Source organism: Bufo gargarizans, chromosome 7, assembly GCF_014858855.1.
Source record: "Bufo gargarizans isolate SCDJY-AF-19 chromosome 7, ASM1485885v1, whole genome shotgun sequence".
Lineage (NCBI taxonomy): Eukaryota > Metazoa > Chordata > Amphibia > Anura > Bufonidae > Bufo > Bufo gargarizans.
In genome coordinates, this window is record NC_058086.1 from 199,571,342 (window position 1) to 199,589,870 (window position 18,529).

General features: G+C 45.3%; 1 protein-coding gene across 1 annotated transcript in view; it reads right to left on the reverse strand.

The window, feature by feature from the left end:
• Positions 1-18,529, reverse strand: part of LOC122943763 (phospholipid-transporting ATPase ABCA1-like) — a 110,197-nt gene that overhangs the window by 70,125 nt on the left and 21,543 nt on the right. The window contains 2 exon segments of the mRNA XM_044301769.1: positions 9,259-9,352; positions 13,101-13,255. Of these exon segments, the coding sequence (XP_044157704.1) occupies positions 9,259-9,352; positions 13,101-13,255 (249 nt within the window).

The following is an 18,529-nucleotide window of genomic DNA, read 5'->3' on the forward strand; positions in this document are numbered from 1 at the left end:
TTATATTTCTTACACTGCTAGGAGGAGGCTTCCGCTAAAGCCTGCCCATCAGGCTAGGACAGCGCTAAAGCCCACCCATTAGTGCAGGTGATGTCAACGGGCTTACTGCTAGGTGGAAGCCTCCGCCTAGATTTCCCCATGGAGAACCAGGTATGTCACTGAACCTCCAGAAGAAGCCTTTGGAGAGCATTTATAGCATGAAATGCTCCGATGCTCATATCAGAGAGTCTGTCAGGGTGAAAATGGGGATATGTATGGGTTCAGCTCTGAACCCAGACAATTCCTTTGAAGGGTGAATACCAGGGGACCGCCAGGTTAACGCCCTCAGATCTAGCAGATGAAACATCTGCATATATATATATATAATTAGAGATAGTATATATATATATATATATATATATATATATATATATATATATATATATATATATATGTGCACCGAAATGAAAATTCTGGTCCGAAACCGAAAATTCAGGATACCCCTTGACCGAAACCGAAACTGCCTTTTTGCCCAAATACTTTTAAAAGACCCCCCACCCTATAACAGTGCCATCCACAGACCCCCCCCACCTCATAACAGTGCCATCCACAGACCCCCACCCACCCCATAACAGTGCCACCCACAGACCCCCACCCACCCCATAACAGTGCCACCCACAGACCCCCACCCACCCCATAACAGTGCCACCCACAGACCCCCACCCACCCCATAACAGTGCCATCCACAGACCCCCACCCACCCCATAACAGTGCCATCCACAGACCCCCACCCACCCCATAACAGTGCCATCCACAGACCCCCACCCACCCCATAACAGTGCCATCCACAGACCCCCACCCACCCCATAACAGTGCCATCCACAGCCCCCCCCCCCCATTGTACAATTAATAGAAAATAGCGGGGAGGGACTGGGAGGAGGAGCTGGGGGCCGGTGCGTTCACTGTGCTCCGGCCCCCAGCTCCAGTAGTTATAAAATGTTGTACAATTAATAAGCATTCTATTCATGAGGCCCCCTCTGCAGTATTACATTCAATACAGCCACATCATACTCACAGGGCTGTCATCTTAATGCTGGCCGGCCGGGCAGAGGAGCGGCAGCGTCACAACTGACGTCATGTGCCCGGCCTACTTTCTGAATGAAGGAGGCGGCGCAGGCATGTGACGTCAGTCGTGACGCTGCCGCTCGTCTGCCCGGCCGGCCAGCACAGCCCTGTGAGTAGGATGTGGCTGTATTGAATGTAATACTGCAGAGGGGGGCCTCATGAATAGAATCCGTATTAATTGCACACTTTTTATAACTACTGGAGCTGGGGGCCGGAGCACAGTGAACGCACCGGCCCCCAGCTCCTCCTCCCAGTCCCTCCCCGCTATTTCCGGCCGATATGTAAAAATATCGGCAGAAACAGATTAGGTGCATTTTCGGCCGATATTTTCGTGCACCCCTAATATATATATCATTAGAGATAGAGAAATTAGATAGAGATATATATATATATATATATATATATATATCTCTATCTATCTATCTATCTCTCTCTCTCTCTATCTATCTATATCTATATCTATATCAAGGTAACCCTAGAACACATTCCCAATTAGGGCGTCTGTACATCAAAGAGGGCAGAATGACTTATTGTGGTGGACACGAGCCATTTTTTTTTTTTTTAATCGACAGCCTTTTATCTATATAGCTGGCAATACACCTGGCGTGCTGGAAGCAGAACACATGATATTTCGCATTCTGAAAACAGTTGTCTCTGATGAGATAACTCCTTTAGGGCTCATGCACACGAAAAGGAAGTTACTCGTGTGCATTCCGTATTTCCGTTCTGCAAAAAAAAAAAAAAAAAAAAATATATAGAACATGTCCTATTATTGTCCGCATTACGGACAAGGATAGTACTGTTCCATGAAGGGCCAGCTGTTCTGTTCCGCAAAATACAGAATGCACACAGATGGCATCCATATTTTTTGCGGACCACAAAATACATACGGTTGTGTGCATGAGCCCTTAATATGTTATTGCACCAGAAAATTGATGTAACCTTCTACTGGTTTAGAAAAGACCGACTACAAGGAATCATAAAAAGGTAACAAATGTATTGCAGCACTGCACTGAACCACAATACCATGTTGTACAAAGCTGCAATAACGTTGTGGGCCTCCATGCACATGGAGTCTATGGTGTTAGGAGGGTAAATGGACACCTAGAAAGTCAAACTGACCAATGTGTCCCAGATAATTGTGGGGTCACAGGGCATTTTACTCTTTAGAATCTGTCATGCTGTTCGGCCCCTTACCGCCATACAGTCACATCCCCATGCCCTGTGTGAAACACTGCCTCCTATTTTACATAGATTGTTCTGTCGCTGAGGATGACACTTTCTTTGTACAGTTCAATCAAATGGTCAGTAAAAGGAAACCTTTGCTTATGACAATCCATTCACAAGCCGTTTCCCTTTTCAGTTGCAAACAAGTATGGATCTGAGAGTGCAATGCGACCAGAAATTGCTTGTTTGTGCACAGCGGGTAAATAAACACAGTAGAGCCTAGTTCACACTTCAATCATTTGGTCAGTTATTTCCATCAGTTACTGTGAGCCAGAACTAGGTGCGGGTCAAAAACATAAAACAGGTGCAGATCTTTCCCTTATCCCTGATCTGTGTAGGCTTCATCACAATAACTGACCAAATAACTGATGTGTGAACTGGGCCTATGAGAGGCGTTTCTGAGAATCAATGTAATCAATTATACTTAGAAAAAGAAAACCAGGAGTATGATACAAGTCTGCACCAATGTTCTCAGGGCTCATTCAGACGCGTTTTCAGAACCATTGCCATCTAAGGCTATTCACATGGCAGATTGTTTAACGACCAGTGAATAGCGCCCGTCAAAAAAGAGAACATGTGCTATTTTTGGCCAGATGGACCTCACTGAAAACAATGGGACCGTTTTTTATGTCCGCTTAGACAAGATTGCACCTGCCATTAAAAAAGGTACACTACAAAAATCGCCTTTCAGGTATTTAAAAAAAAAAAAATTTAATTAAAAAACACCTGATCCACTTGCATGCGCTGGGACACTCGCTCCTCACAGGATGCAGAAGGACCTGAGGCTCCCACCTTCAGTGAAGAGTAAGTGCATTCAAGTGGTTACAGTACCACGGCATAAACATTACAACAAATGAACCTCTTCACACTAAGGCTACTTTCACACTGGTGTTTTGGCTTCCAGTTTGCGAGATCCGCTCAGGGCTCTCACAAGCGGTCCAAAACGGATCAGTTTTGCACTAATGCATTCTGAATGGAAAAGGATCCGCTCAGAATGCATCAGTTCAGTCTCCATTCAGCTCTGGAGGCGGACACCAAAACAGTGCTTGCAGACACTGGAGATACACCAGGGAACCACATGGGACAAACCATTTATTCTTAATCGTTTACATGCTGCAATCAGGGGTGCACCACCAATGAGGCAAGGTGAGGCGATCGCCTCAGGAAGCAGCAGGTAGGGGCAAGAGGGGGCAGCGGAAGGGACATGGAGAAAGAGTGCTTTCATTGTGGCAATGGGTTAGGTTAAAAAATTGGCATGGGGGGGGGGGGGGGGGCACGGTTTCAGTTTTCGCCTCAGGCAGCAGAAAGGCTAGGTGCACCCCTGGCTGCAATTATCCAATATGTAAGGGGATGACTGATCTTTACTACGATCATTTGTCCCACGCAGTTTTATGGTTTGCCAGCAGCACATCTCTCTGTTTATACAGGGAAACTGCTGTCAGATAATGATTTTTTATGTGCTGCTTGTTGGGTGATTGGAGCAAAGTAAGTTGGGTTTCCACAGGCTGCTACATCATGGTTGCCCTGTTGAAGCCCAGCCATTATCGGTGACCAAGGAAATTATTGGGAATGAATGTTCGTAGGAACATTTGTTCCCAATAATTGGTCCAATTACTACGGGTGTGCAAAAAATGCGGACAGGGCACGCATGCCAACCGTGTGCTGTCTGCATTTGTGCGACTGAGACGCAAGTGATAGAACGTGTCCCATTCTAGTCCATATTGCAGACAAGAAAAAGCATTTTTTCAATGGGGCCCGCGAAAAGTGCAGGATGCACCTGGCCCGTTTCCGTATTTTGCAGATCCGCGATTTGCAGACCGCCAAAGGACACGGCCGTGTGAATACACTTATGCAGCAGGACAACCACACGGGAAGAAAATAGGGTAGCACATAACTTGCAGTCATAGCTGATAGTTGGGAAGCAAGAGGTGCACTTTATTGCAAAGGCAGTTGACAAACCAGGCTAACAGACCTTGAACAATATTTTTTCTCGACAAACAGCAGATACCTACTGATTACAGAGGTCAGAGTGACTACAAACCGATAACGCCTCGCATTTGTACAAACAGAGTAGCCTCAAATGAAATGAAGCAAGTCTGATCAAGTAAAGGAGTACCCTTTGCCCAGCTTGTTTTTTCATTTATTGACCTGTACCAACATAAAAGGGCCACATCTCGTTTTTCAGTAATTGGGCTAAAAAAGGGTTCTGGTTTGTACGCTGAACAAGCCCTCACTGACCCAGTGAATGTCATATGCCAGGCCAATATGTGCTGACATCCATTTTTTTGCAGTCTGTAATGGCGTAGTAGACTTTGCTATGCTATCCATCAGCGCTTCTCCCGACAAATACATCGGACAGAAGGCTCTTAATGGATATGAATTGAGCCAAAATGTGCTATTATTACTTGAATACTTATCATCACTGTGACACTAAAAAGGGAAGCCATCAGCAGTTTTATGCTGCTAGGTTCTAACAGCTCCAGAACATGCCAAGAAGTCCTGATATTGACAAGCTCCTGGCCTTCTCCACTGATTGACTGTTTTTGTCCAACTGATTTGGCAGCAGAGAAAGTTGGGAGCTCATGAATATTCAGGACTCATCGGCATGCGCTGGAGCTGTTCAATACAAGATTTTAATAAAACGGCTGGGTCAATTAAAGAAAGTGACCTGGCATTTAGCTAGGGGGAATCGGTCACTAGTTTATGCTGCCTTTAGTTTTGTCACCATAAAACTGCTGACAGATTCTCAAAAAAAAATAATAAAAAAAAAAAAAAAATATATATATATATATATATATATATATATATATATATATATATATATATATATATATATATATATATATATAGTTCCTGATTTTAGGGTATTTTTGGGAGCCATATAAAGTATATCTTGACCACTAGATTTTCTAATATATTAGCGTATTTTTTTCCTAGAACTACCTACGCTACTCTATTGCATATAGAGTACAACAGGGCTACTGGATAGACTACAAGACTAAAAAGTAAAAGGACATAACATGTTGGGGACACAGGACCTCACGAGTGAGTCTTAAATGTGGCCCACTGCAGGTGGTTGCAGAAAAGAATGGCTTTTACACCCTTGTGTTAGACAGGGGAGGGAGTGTTTTTTGGTTCAACATTGGCTTTCAAGGTTTAGTGCCCTGAAAACTTGAGTCAACAAGGAAATATCAATCTGTGCTGTACAGCATTGGCAAGGTAAAAAAAAAAAAAAAAAAGAACATTTCCAAATCTCTAATAAAGAACTACTGGTATGTGAGCTTCTCACCCTTTTACTGTTGGACATACCCCCAAGCCGCATACAAGCTGCAGAGCCAACAGCATGAAATCATGTACTGACATATTGCAGTCAATCAATATAAAACAGGTTTCACTCATTCCCACCACCGGCAGTCTTATTTTCCATAAAATAATCTTTAACTAATGTGAACAGAGCCTAAGGCCAACTGCAATAGAAAGTGTAGAACGCGTAGAGGAGTCAGAACTTACTACATTACATGAAACATTGATTTAGGCAGGAGCTGTATACAAGCATGTACGCTGGGTTCAGACCTGAGCGTTCGCGATGGAGCGCTCTGTATTCGCGATTGTACGGGCGTTTGCAATCGCGCATACAGAGACAAGCGAACGCCCATTGTCGCACATTCCCGCTGAAGTCTATGTACGGGAACGCGCGACAAGACGCCCCAAAGAAGCTCATGTACTTCTTGGGGCGTCGGGCGTTTTACAGCGCGATCGTACGGGCTGTAAAATGCTCAGGTGAGAACCATTCCCATAGGGAATCATTGGTTCTTGCCTGTTGAGCATTTTACAGCACGTAGGAACGCGCTGTAAAACGCTCAGGTGTGAACCCAGCCGTACAGTATATGGATCACACCCCTAGTGGTGGAAGAAGGCCACCAAAATATGAGTGAATGAAAAAAGAAATTGGCAACGAAACAGAGCACTGAGGCGTGGATAAGTGTACTGACACTTCTTACCAACCTTTATAATACAGGAGCTTCATGTTTCCCAAATCTTGAGCCGTATTAAATCTTAAAAAGGCTCCCTGATTACCAACAGTCATATTTTACACTGACATGCGGCAGCGTTTCAGAGAAGACAGTGAAGGAGATTTATCAAAACTGGTGAAAAAGGAAAACTGGCTTAGCTGCCAATAGCAGCCAGATTCCACCTTTCATTTTCCAAAAGAAGCTGAGCGCTCAAAAACAGTGGTGTGCCTAGGGTGTTTGGCACCAGGGGTGGGTGCTTTCTTTGGCACCCCCCTCCCAAATACTTAAAAAAAAAAAAAAAAAAAAAAGTACCCCCTCGCAGTAGTTTTGTACAGATGGGTGCCCCCTTCACAGTAATAATGCCCTTTGGCTCTGTGCCCCTGTCACAGTAATAAGGCCCTCTGTGACCCCTCCATAGTAATAAAGCCCTCTGTATTAAAAAACACAGTAACTACTCACCTTGTCCTGTTCCTGAAGCTCACATACCTCTTCCCTGCCAGCACAGATCGCTCTGCAGCACTGTGTGGGCGGAGCTTATGCTGATTTAGGGGTTACAGGCTCCGCCCACACAGGCCGGCAGTACTATTTGTGTCTGCAGGCTGAATGGTGGAGCAGGGAGAAGTCATCCTGCTTCACTATTCTGTGTGCTGCCGGCCTGAAGGAGGGGAGGATGCGGGGAGAGGAGCGGTGAGTGATAGGACGGCAGCTCCCTGCGCTCCAGCAATGAGTGCTTCCATCTGTATTGATGGAAGCGCTCATTGCTTCTGGTACCCCCTTAGTACACTACTGCTCAGAAATGAAAGGTGGAATCTGATTGGTTGCTATGGGCAACTAAGGCTACTTTCACACTCGCGTTTGGTGCGGATCAGTCTTGTATCTGCACAGACTGATCTGCACCGATCATGCAAATGCTTGTATCCATTCAGAACAGATCCGTTTGCATTATTCATAAAAAAACGGATCTGTCTTGACTTACATTGAAAGTCAATGGAGGACGGATCAGTTTTCAATTGCACAATATTGTGTCAGTGAAAAAAATGGATCAGTCCCCATTGACTTACATTAGTAAGTGCTCTTTCACACTTGCGTTCTTTTCTTCCGGCATAGAGTTCCGTCGTCGGGGCTCTATGCCGGAAGAATCCTGATCAGTTTTATCCTAATGCATTCTGAATGGAGAGAAATCCGTTCAGGATGCATCAGGAAGTCTTCAGTTCCGGAACGTTTTTTGGCTGGAGAAAATACCTTGCCGCAAGGCTGGATCCGGAATTAATGACCATTGAAAGGCATTAATCCGGATCCGGCCTTAAGCTAAACGTCGTTTCGGCGCATTGCCGGATCCGACGTTTAGCTTTTTCTGAATGGTTACCATGGCTGCCGGGACACCAAAGTCCTGGCAGCCATGGTAAAGTGTAGTGGGGAGCGGGGGAGCAGTATACTTACCGTCCGTGCGGCTCCCGGGGCGCTCCAGAGTGATGTCAGGGCGCCCCACGCGCATGGATGACGTGATCACATGGCACGTCATCCATGCGCATGGGGAGCCCTGACATCACTCTGGAGCGCCCCGGGAGCCGCACGGACTGTAAGTATACTGCTCCCCCGCTCCCCACTACTACTATGGCAACCAGGACTTTAATAGCGTCCTGGCTGCCATAGTAACACTGAACGCATTTTGAAGACGGATCAGTCTTCAAATACTTTCAGTTCACTTGCATTTTTTCCGGATCCGGCGTGTAATTCCGGCAAGTGGAGTACCCGCCGGATCCAGACAACGCAAGTGTGAAAGAGGCCTTAGTCAGTATGGATCAGTTGGGTTCCGCATCGTCAGGCGAACATCAAAACGCTGCAAGCTGCGTTTTAGTGACAGTCTAAAAAACGCAACGGAGACCAAACACAGCAAAATTTATGCATTCTGAACGGATCCTTATCCATTCAGAATGCATTGGGGCTGAACTGATCCGTTTTGGCCGCTTGTGAGAGCCCTGAAACGGATCTCACAAGTGGACCCAGAAACGCCAGTGTGAGAGTAGCCTTAGCCAGTTTTCCTTTTCACCAGTTTTGATAAATTTCCTCTATAGTGTAAATATGAGCTAAAAACAGGGAGAAGTGGAAGTGGCTCAATTTGTAGGTCTCTACCTGTACACAAATATCAGAGACCTCTAAATCTAGGAGAACCTGGTGGGGAGTCATCCCAGTGCTTTCGGTTTCTGGCTTTTTTTAAACTATGTTTTATTCAAAATGCACCATTTTGACATAAAACACAGTTGTTTGTAACCAGGGAGTCAGTCGGGATTTGAAGCAGCTCATTGGTTGAACCACAGGCAGGATGAAGTTCCTGACGGGCTGCTTTTAAGATAATTACGGCAAGAGAATCATTTGGAAGGGGATATCCCAAAATGAAAATCAGACATCATATAGTACATGACAGTCTCTAACAAAGCTAGAACCAGCCCTGTACCTCACATGGATCCAGAGATCGCCCCATTCATTGCTCCAATTGTTCTAGATTTATTTCAAGTTGGCAAGCGCATGTCATGTCTCAGGGGGCATGTCCTTACTGCTGAAGCTGGTGGCAGTTGAAGGATAGAACTGAGCATGAGTGACCAGCCCAGTGTGGACAGAAATTGGAAAAAGAACAAACAGCAGGTGGCCCTATGCAGACAGATTTAAGTGAGCCACTCAGTATCTAGATTACATTTTTAGTTACATGAAATTTCAAAAGTACTCAGATCCAGGTGCTGGTTTGAAAACCGTAGAATATTTTTTGTGGGACAACCCCTTTAATGTTTCCTTCTTGTAGATAAATATGCAATCACAGACATATGGGAAAAGAAATCAAACATTTAATGAGCAAAAACTCATTTTGAAATACATTTTTATGTGCTCAGAGCTGTATTGACCTCGTCCTCATACTTACATTCATGCTGTTCGTAAGGTGGATAAGAAAGTCGTACAGAGATCAGAATGAAGAAGATGAAGAGTGGCCAAGCTATTTCAACCAGCAGCTGCAACTGTAAAAAATATTGAATCAGTTATTACTTACATGACTAGAATATGCACTGGAAAGGAACATGTTAAACAGGGTTGTGAAAGAATTGTATAAATCGTTCAGCACACAGGGGCCCCGCAGTAATTCAGTTCCAAGAACTGCATCCCGTCAACTTTGTGAACGCAAACTGAGCTAGGGGACCTTTTCAGGAAAAATAAAAGCGCTCTGCAGGGCCCCTGCCACTTTCATTTCAGGCCTTTTCTTGTTCTCTGCATTTACTTCACTAAAAAGTCTCCTAGAAACAGAGATTGGCCCATAAAGTATGTCTTACACAGGGTAGCTCAGAAGTAAGGGTCCTGTCTGGGAGGAGAGGAGAATTGTCCAGAAAGGGCATGCCATGGGAAGGTGGGCTGCTAAATACATGTTAATAAACCTGGTTGTATAACCACAGCTTTTCCTTTAAATCTGGACTTTTTTTTAAGTCTACATTCCCGCCATCATAGTTAGATTCATTCTATAAAAGTACTGTAATCTTGACAGGAATGAACAAATTATAGTTTCTTTCTTCAAACATTCAGAAAGGCTCACCCTGACCTACTTTCCCCTGCAGAACAATCACCCATGAACAGCCTTGAGGAGCAAGTGTTATAGCATATGTGGGACTAAAAAATGCTTGCGGGTATTATATTTTAGAGAAATCTGCATATAATAAGATCATTCTTCTAAATTTTTGTTATGCGTCAACACTTTACGGCTGTCATGGGCAACACTTCAAATCGATGTCTGTATAAAATGTCCTACTCATGAGACTTCCTTTGGTCGAGAGCCTGTCCATTCGCTGCTGCCTGCACCATTAATCCTGGCCTCACATGCAGCGCTCCCGATTACCGCAGGAGAGCTTCACTGACTGAAGTCAGGCTCCCACTGTAATGGATAAAGTTAACTCCAGTAGCTTAAACTCCTTAGATGCTGTGGTCAATACTGCAGATTCTCCCAAACTTATCATAAACTAGTCCAAAACTAAGCCCAAACTTTTTTTACCCAAAAATTTCCATTGCCCATGTTTTGAACGCAGCCTGTCACATTGAACGTGGTATAGCTTTTATTTCATTCATTTAAATCTCTGCTCATTATGGTCTTAGGAGTCCGCCGAGCGGTCCAATCAGTGATTGACAGCCATCACAGTATACACAACCATTCAGGGTCGTCTGTTAGTCACTGAATAGGTCTGTGCACTACACTCCTTAGGCTACTTTCACACTAGCGTTTTAGTTTTCTGGTATTGAGATCAGTCATAGGGTTCAGTTTTGTCCCCATTCATTGTCAATGTGGACAAAACGTAACTGAACAGAATGGAATTCTCCAAAATGCGTTCCGTTTATTTAGTTGTGTTCCCAGACTGGAGAGCAAACCGCAACATGCTGTAGTTTGCTTTCCGTCCTGGGATGTGGAGCAAGATGGATCCGGCGTGACCCCAATGCAAGTCAATGGGGACGGATCAGTTCTCTGCCACAATAGAAAAAGGATTTGTCCCCCATTGTCTGTCAATGGAGTTAATGACAGATCCGTCTTGGCCATGTTAAATATAATACAACCCGATCCATTCATAACGGATGCAGACGGTTGTTTTATCAGTAATGGAAGCGTTTTTACTGAACCCTGCCGAATCCAGCAAAAACACTAGTGTGAAAGTAGCCTAAGCCCAGAGAGAGAAGAGAATAAAATGTATAAAGTACAAGTTATACTGAAACTCTTCCTATAAAGCGATCTATCAATCTGCTCAGCTCAGACACCATGTGCACCATCACAGGTTTCCGTTCATTCAGATCTAATACGGGCATAAAAACACCGATATAAACTGATTGGAGTTACAAAGGTTCTTTTGGCAGAATGTAGAAACTGCGGAACGCAATACTACTCGACTGCACTGTCAGATCCATCAATGTCTTATCGGTGTAACATGAACTTTGAGCAGTAATCAGGACAGTATCAACCCATTGATTTCTATTAGAAACACTGTAATACAGTAATCAGAAATCTCTGCAAATATCATTTATAAACATACATTTCCATAGTAATTAACAATGTTTTAAAAATGTTAAGTGCTGTGCACATAGATTGATAGCAGGAACTGGCACGATTGGGTTGATCGCAGGAAAAAAGTGAAGTTTATAAGGGTATTTCCAGGTTGGTTGGTGACCCAGAGTTCGGTCTCTAAAACAGCAAGGGCGAATTCACACGTGGTGGCTATGCCATGGATTTTTATGTGGCAGATCCGCAGCGTTTATAGTGGCAACCCAATGGATGAGATTTTAAGAAATCTCAAACCCTTGGTAAATGTGCCCCACTGTTTGCAAAAAATGCTGCAAAAAATAAAATATCTGCATGTGGTTATTCTGGTGTTTTTTAAAATTTGTGTGTCGCAAATTCTGTCTGGCTTCTTTTTACCACATAAAAGCCATGCATTTTTTGGCCACTTGAGTTGTTGCTGCATTTTTTGCAACAGTGTGTCTTCATGAAGGGGACGTGAAATTGCTTTTCAGCATGCTGCACTTTTCAAAAGAAGCAAGAAAGACAATAACACCTCATTTAGCAAAAACACCAGAAGCAAAACAAAATGTCTGTGTCCTGTTACATATTTCCCATTAACCTTCAGCTAACATCTGGAGCTGGAGTTTTTACTGCAAATTTTTTTTAATAAAACAAAAAATGCTGGTGCCCAAAAAAAGCCACTAAAAACAAAGAAATGCAGAAATATGCCAGAAAAATCCACATGTGAATGAACCCTTAGGGCAGATTTATTAAACTAGTACAAGGGAAACCTGAGCACGTGCTGATTATCTAGAACAGGGATCAGCAACCTTCGTCACACCAGCTGTGGTGAAACTACAACTCCCAGCATGCACAATTGCTTAGTTGTTCTCAGGAATCCCATAGACGTGAAAGGAGCATGCTGGGAGCTGTAGTTTTACTACAGCTCGAGTGCCGGAGGTTGCTAATCCCTGATCTAGAAGCCCCTTTGCAAATAAAAGGATTCATTTTAGGGCAACTGCTCCAGTTTTAATATATTACCATATGAGGTGTTGATTCTCCTACTGACTACCAGCAACCATCTGGACAGTTTGTTTTTAAGCAGTAAGCCAAGAAACCTGACCTAATTACTGCGTGTGAATAGAGCCTAAAAAGCTATTGTAGGAGGCCATCACAGACTGCAATAACCAATATAACATTGCGTACTAGTGACAATCGTGCGGTCTAGTGATGGCCTCACACTCTATCCAGGTTACATACTCCACAACGATAAGAAGACATCAGACTTTGCCTGCTGCGGTGTCCATGATCGCATACTCTACCGATACTGGAGATCTGTAGCTTTGGTGCACCTCATTGATCCTTGCCTTAGATCTTATTTGTATCTACTCTTGGAAGCAGATATCACATTGACAAAGTCTTGTATCTAATTACCTGCCGGTTCTATTGGGATTTTAGGCATGTACAGTCCCAGACTGCTGGGACGAGTAGTCCTACAGACTGTGTGAACGGCTATTTCACAACATTTAGACAGACCATCTCTTAGGCTACCTGCGCACGCTGCAGATTAAGCGCATTTTTTGCCACAGACAAAATATACATTAGTTTCATCTCTAGCATCAGTTAAAAGAATAGCAGCCAGTCATCACTTTAGATGACATGTAAGAGACTCCTGTTACCCAGAGTGTGAGGGACAGCCTGGAAAACATTAAGTGATATAGAAGACTGGGGATACTTACAGTCTGCCTCCGCCGGTAGGTGAAGTTCTTCCAGAGGAGCAGTCCTAGTTGAGTACAGTAAGTCATCTTCCTTCTCCCTGAGAGTTCACACTGCTTCACCTCTGCTGCTCGGGCAGAAGAGCTTGCAGTACCAGAGACGTTGGGTTGCTCATTAACTGGAAGAGAGTCAGAAAGGGAAATGATCATAAGCTGTCTGAGGTGAGCAAAGCTCCACCAGTCTAATCAGTGTGCGAGACAGATACGTGACAATGACAGCGGCCAACGTGGCCAAAATCCTCAAGTGCCTGATAACGACCAGAAACTGTGCAGCTATTCAGTGGGGGTGAGGATGAAGGGCCTCTCTCAGGTGAACAAGTGACTTACTGTTGCCTGTTCTCAGGACACAGGTCCATCATAGGTATCCGGTCACTTATGGGGACACACTGAGCTACTGAGTGCTTACAATAAATGCAAACCTTCCACCCACTTTTTATATAGTAACTAGTCCTTTTGCAGTAAAATAATTAGATGTTCATTTTGGTGAAAATAGTATATATTTTACAGTATACCAGGTATGGACTTTTTGCGTTACATACAGAGTCTCAGGGAAGTAACCCAATGGACCTGCCCCAGAACGTAACATTAGAGTGTCCGTCACTTCTCTTGTCTTTATTGTAAAAACCTATATTCAAGAAATTTCAACATCATAACATCTTTTCTTAGACCTCTGTGTTGTTGCGCAACTTCCATTCTCCAATTATTCCTACTAGAGGTTTATGAATAAACTGACATTAGTGACCGGTGTGGGGGAGGGGGTCCAATCAGTGCTGACAGTGGCAAACTGTTCCAGGACTAAAAAAATGACAAGGGAAATCATAAAAGCCGGTTAGCGGTTTATTCATAAAGTTCTAGTAGGAATAACAGAGCAGCATAATACAGAGTTATGGAACAAAAACCAATCCATAAAGACACGTCTGGAAAGGTGACATACGGTACTTTTTGAATAACCTGCTATTTGTCTAAATGTTCAGGACTGGAGCATTACTATGAACAATGCATGCTATAGAGTCAAGTCTCAGGAGGTTCTTGAACAGGTCCAGCATACAAAATATCAGTTCTCCAGTAAAAGTCCAAGTCATACACCGCTCTTGTAGATTGTGTGTGAGCGTTAATGGTTTCCATCCATTGCATACACTAATCGGACTACTGGGAGTGCCTTTAAGCAAATATGCAGTGCATTTCTCAAATGTCTAAAACGGCACATATGGCATAGTAAAAACTGAAAAGGTAACCATTTAACCCAAACAGGCATTACTGAGTGCTTACAATAAGGGTCCATTCACACGTCCGCAAAATGGATCCGCATCCGTTCCGCAATTTTTCGGAACGGGTACAGACCCATTCATTTTCAATGGGGCCGGAATGTGCTGTCCGCATCCACATTTGCGGATCTGCACTTCAGTTTCCGCAACAAAAAAAAATAGAACATGTCCTATTCTTGTCCAGCATATTCTATTAGTGCCGGCAATGTGCCGTCCGCAAAGTGCGGAAAGCACATTGCCGCTTTCCGCGTTTTGCAGATCCGTGTATCCGCAAAACAGGTTGCGCATGTGTGAATGGAGCCCAAGCCTTCAAAACCAGTATCCAAGATATGTAGAATCTAAAAGATAATACACTATAAGCAAAGAAAGTGTTAGGTAGAAGACAAAGGATTTTCTACCTTTTCATACACGTTAAGGGTGTAAATATCATTGAAATGTGTTTCTAACGCATAGGTCTCCTTAAAGGGGTTGTGCATTGCTAAGATACTGAAGATCTGTCCTCACTCCCGACACCACTGCAGATCCTCTGTTTGAAGGGGTAACGGTGCTCGTGTAAACGTCCTTTCCAAAATGACCCGTGTACCGTCTCCTTTGTAGAGGCGCTGTAGTGTTACTACAACTGCTTCTCCCATTCAAGAGCACAGGAAGAGCAGTTGTAATTACACTGCGCCACCACTACAGGGGAGACAACACACAGGTAATGTTGAAGTATGCAGCACTCACACGAGCACCGCTACCCCTTCAAACATCGGGGGTGCCAGGAGTCAGACCACCGCAGATCTGATATTGATGACCTATCCTGAGGCTATACATCTTCAATAGCTTAGCACTGCACAATCCCGTTAAGAGTCCCTAATATATGAATTTTGCACAGCCATTTAATTTACCACCAAAAAACTGCCCGAATAGCTGCTGGCTTTTTTTTTTGCTACTTGCATTTTTCCAGGATGTTTTTTTTTTTTTTTGGCATTTTTTCACACAGTGGCCCAGATATACTAATGCGTCTGCGCCAAAAATCTGTCTACAAAGTGGAGCAAATTGGCACATCTATGATTTCTATACCTTTTCGACATGCTCAGCAAGGGGTTGCAGCTTAGCCGAAAGAGCTAGGGAGGGGGGGTCTAAGATGCACCATAAGTAAGCCAACCAATAGTTAGTGAAATGTGTCTATCCCTGCACTAAATTTATCATTAAGGCCTCTTGCACACGAACGGTGTGCATCCGTTCTGTGCATTGGGGACTGCAATTTGCAACGGGCAACGTCCGTGTGGCGGCTGGGACAGACAGAGACCCATTCAACTTGAACCGGTCTGTGATCCGTCCGCACCGAAAAAAAAAAAAAAAAAAAAGCTGCAAACGAGCAGGAAATGGCAGCAAAAACCTTAGGGTGGTTACACACACACAGCAGATTTTGTTGCCGTTTTTAGAGCCTAAGCAAGAAATGGATGCAGAAAGTAGAAGACATTTGAATCCACTTCGGGTTTTTGATCAAAATCAACACGCCAAAAACTGGCATACGAATTGTGTGAAGAGCTTTGTGTACCAACTCCAAAAAACAGTAGTAAAGGCTATAAGGGCTGGCCATAGGCTTTTACCCATTTCCTGACCCAATGGAGACACTAAAGACTCATTCTGAATCCCATCAGCAGTTTAATTCAGGTGAGTTTTTATGCAGCCCAGGCAAAATATAGTAAGTCGATTTGATGTCCACAATCTGCTTGCATGGATGGTTAAAGGGACCTTTGTTCAGACTGCTGGCTCTCAGCTTTAAACAAGTAGCATACATCAGAATGAAAGGTCCTGTTCCACCACCACCCCCTAATATCCTGGATGAGATTCTAAGGACGATATTTTAAGGGAATTGTGCTAGAGGTCCATTTGCTTGGATTTTCCCATATGAGCCGCTGACGCGGCTGGGTATGACACAGTGTTGTGGGGGATCTGTGGAGGGCGCCGTGTTGTGGGGGGATCTGTGGAGGGCGCCGTGTTGTGGGGGGGATCTGTGGAGGGAGCCGTGTTGTGGGGGGGATCTGTGGAGGGAGCCGTGTTGTGGGGGGGATCTGTGGAGGGCGCCGTGTTGTGGGGGGGATCTGTGGAGGGCGCCGTGTTGTGGGGGGGATCTGTGGAGGGCGCCGTGTTGTGGGGGGGGATCTGTGGAGGGCGCATAGGGCCATGAGGGGGGCCAGCTTAAGACATCGCATCTTATGCTGGTCCTCCTCATGTGTCCTAAACTGGGCACATAACTGCCTTTTGCATGTAAAGTGTTTTACTAGTGTGTGTGGGTGAAACAATCTCTCTCCTAACAGGTCCGGCCTCTGTACTCACTATGAATGCAATGCTCTGCAGCGAGCGGCAGCGAGGTGGCCGGCCGGCGCGTGACTGACGTCACTTAGTAACGCTCCTGCTTCCTGAAGTGGGAGGAGCGTTACTAAGTGACGTCAGTCACGCGCCGGCCGGCCACCTCGCTGCAGAGCATTGCATTCATAGTGAGTACAGAGGCCCTGTTAGGAGAGAGATTGTTTCACCCACACATTGTTTTTTCTAGTGTAATGCTATATAGTTTAAATGTCAGTTCTTGTTCCCCCGTCCATGGCATCTAGGATTGCTCCAAACAACATTTCATTGTATTGTACAGTGACAATAAAGGCATCTTATAAAGTAAAAATAGAGGTGTGCTGAAGACTGATGGCCCAACCATCTGCAATACCGCAAATGCCAAAATTTCTTATTGCTAAACATGAAATATTGGTATGAACCTGCTTTACTTTGGGTTCGCAGGTAGCCATATCCACTTCCCCGATTCAGGAAGGGAACGACACTTCAATGAGTGAGCTGGAAGTGGTCAGATCTCATTAGAAAACAAGAGCACTTTGCGTCATCAGATTTTCATTTCTAGCCATTGGCCACGTTCGTCCAGTAATACATCATACCCCGACAGTAAAAATCAGATAACACTATTTTTGGCTCTGTAATGCTATTGGCAAATTGATCAAGCCTAAAAAAAGATGTTTGCCGCTTCACATCAATACTCTTCAGAAGCCATCTGACACTGGAGACGCTTTTGTTCTTAGTCATGTAGTCTTCATTTACCGTTATATTGAACACACATCAGAGGGGAAGCATAAGATATACAGCCCATGGATTACAGTACTGTCAAAAAGCAGATCAGGCGGAGGCACAGAATGACTGTCAGATTTCTGTTACAATGTGCCAGGCGCAGTGGGTTCAATATTCTAAAATTGCAGCCCAACAGGTTAATGGAGAGGAAAAGGACCTGCATTTATACTGTGGCGCACTGTTATGGGGGGGGGGGGGGGGGGGAGAATCTGCTGTGGCGCACTGTTATGGGGGGAATCTGCTGTGGCGCACTGTTATGGGGGGAATCTGCTGTGGCGCACTGTTATGGGGGGGGGGGGGAATCTGCTGTGGCGCACTGTTATGGGGGGGGGGGGGGGAATCTGCTGTGGCGCACTGTTATGGGGGGGGGGGAATCTGCTGTGGCACATTGTTATGGGGGGGGGGGAATCTGCTGTGGCGCACTGTTATGGGGGGGGGGGAATCTGCTGTGGCGCACTGTTATGGGGGGGGGGGGGAATCTGCTGTGGCGCACTGTTATGGGGGGGGGGAATCTGCTGTGGCGCACTGTTATGGGGGGGGGGGGGGAATCTGCTGTGGCGCACTGTTATGGGGGGGGGGGGGGAATCTGCTGTGGCGCACTGTTATGGGGGGGGGAATCTGCTGTGGCGCACTGTTATGGGGGGGGGGGGAATCTGCTGTGGCGCACTGTTATGGGGGGGGGGGAATCTGCTGTGGCGCACTGTTATGGGGGGGGGGGGAATCTGCTGTGGCGCACTGTTATGGGGGGGGGGGGGAATCTGCTGTGGCGCACTGTTATGGGGGGGGGGAATCTGCTGTGGCGCACTGTTATGGGGGGGGGGGAATCTGCTGTGGCGCACTGTTATGGGGGGGGGGGGAATCTGCTGTGGCGCACTGTTATGGGGGGGGGAATCTGCTGTGGCGCACTGTTATGGGGGGGGGGGGGAATCTGCTGTGGCGCACTGTTATGGGGGGGGGGGAATCTGCTGTGGCGCACTGTTATGGGGGGGGGGGGAATCTGCTGTGGCGCAC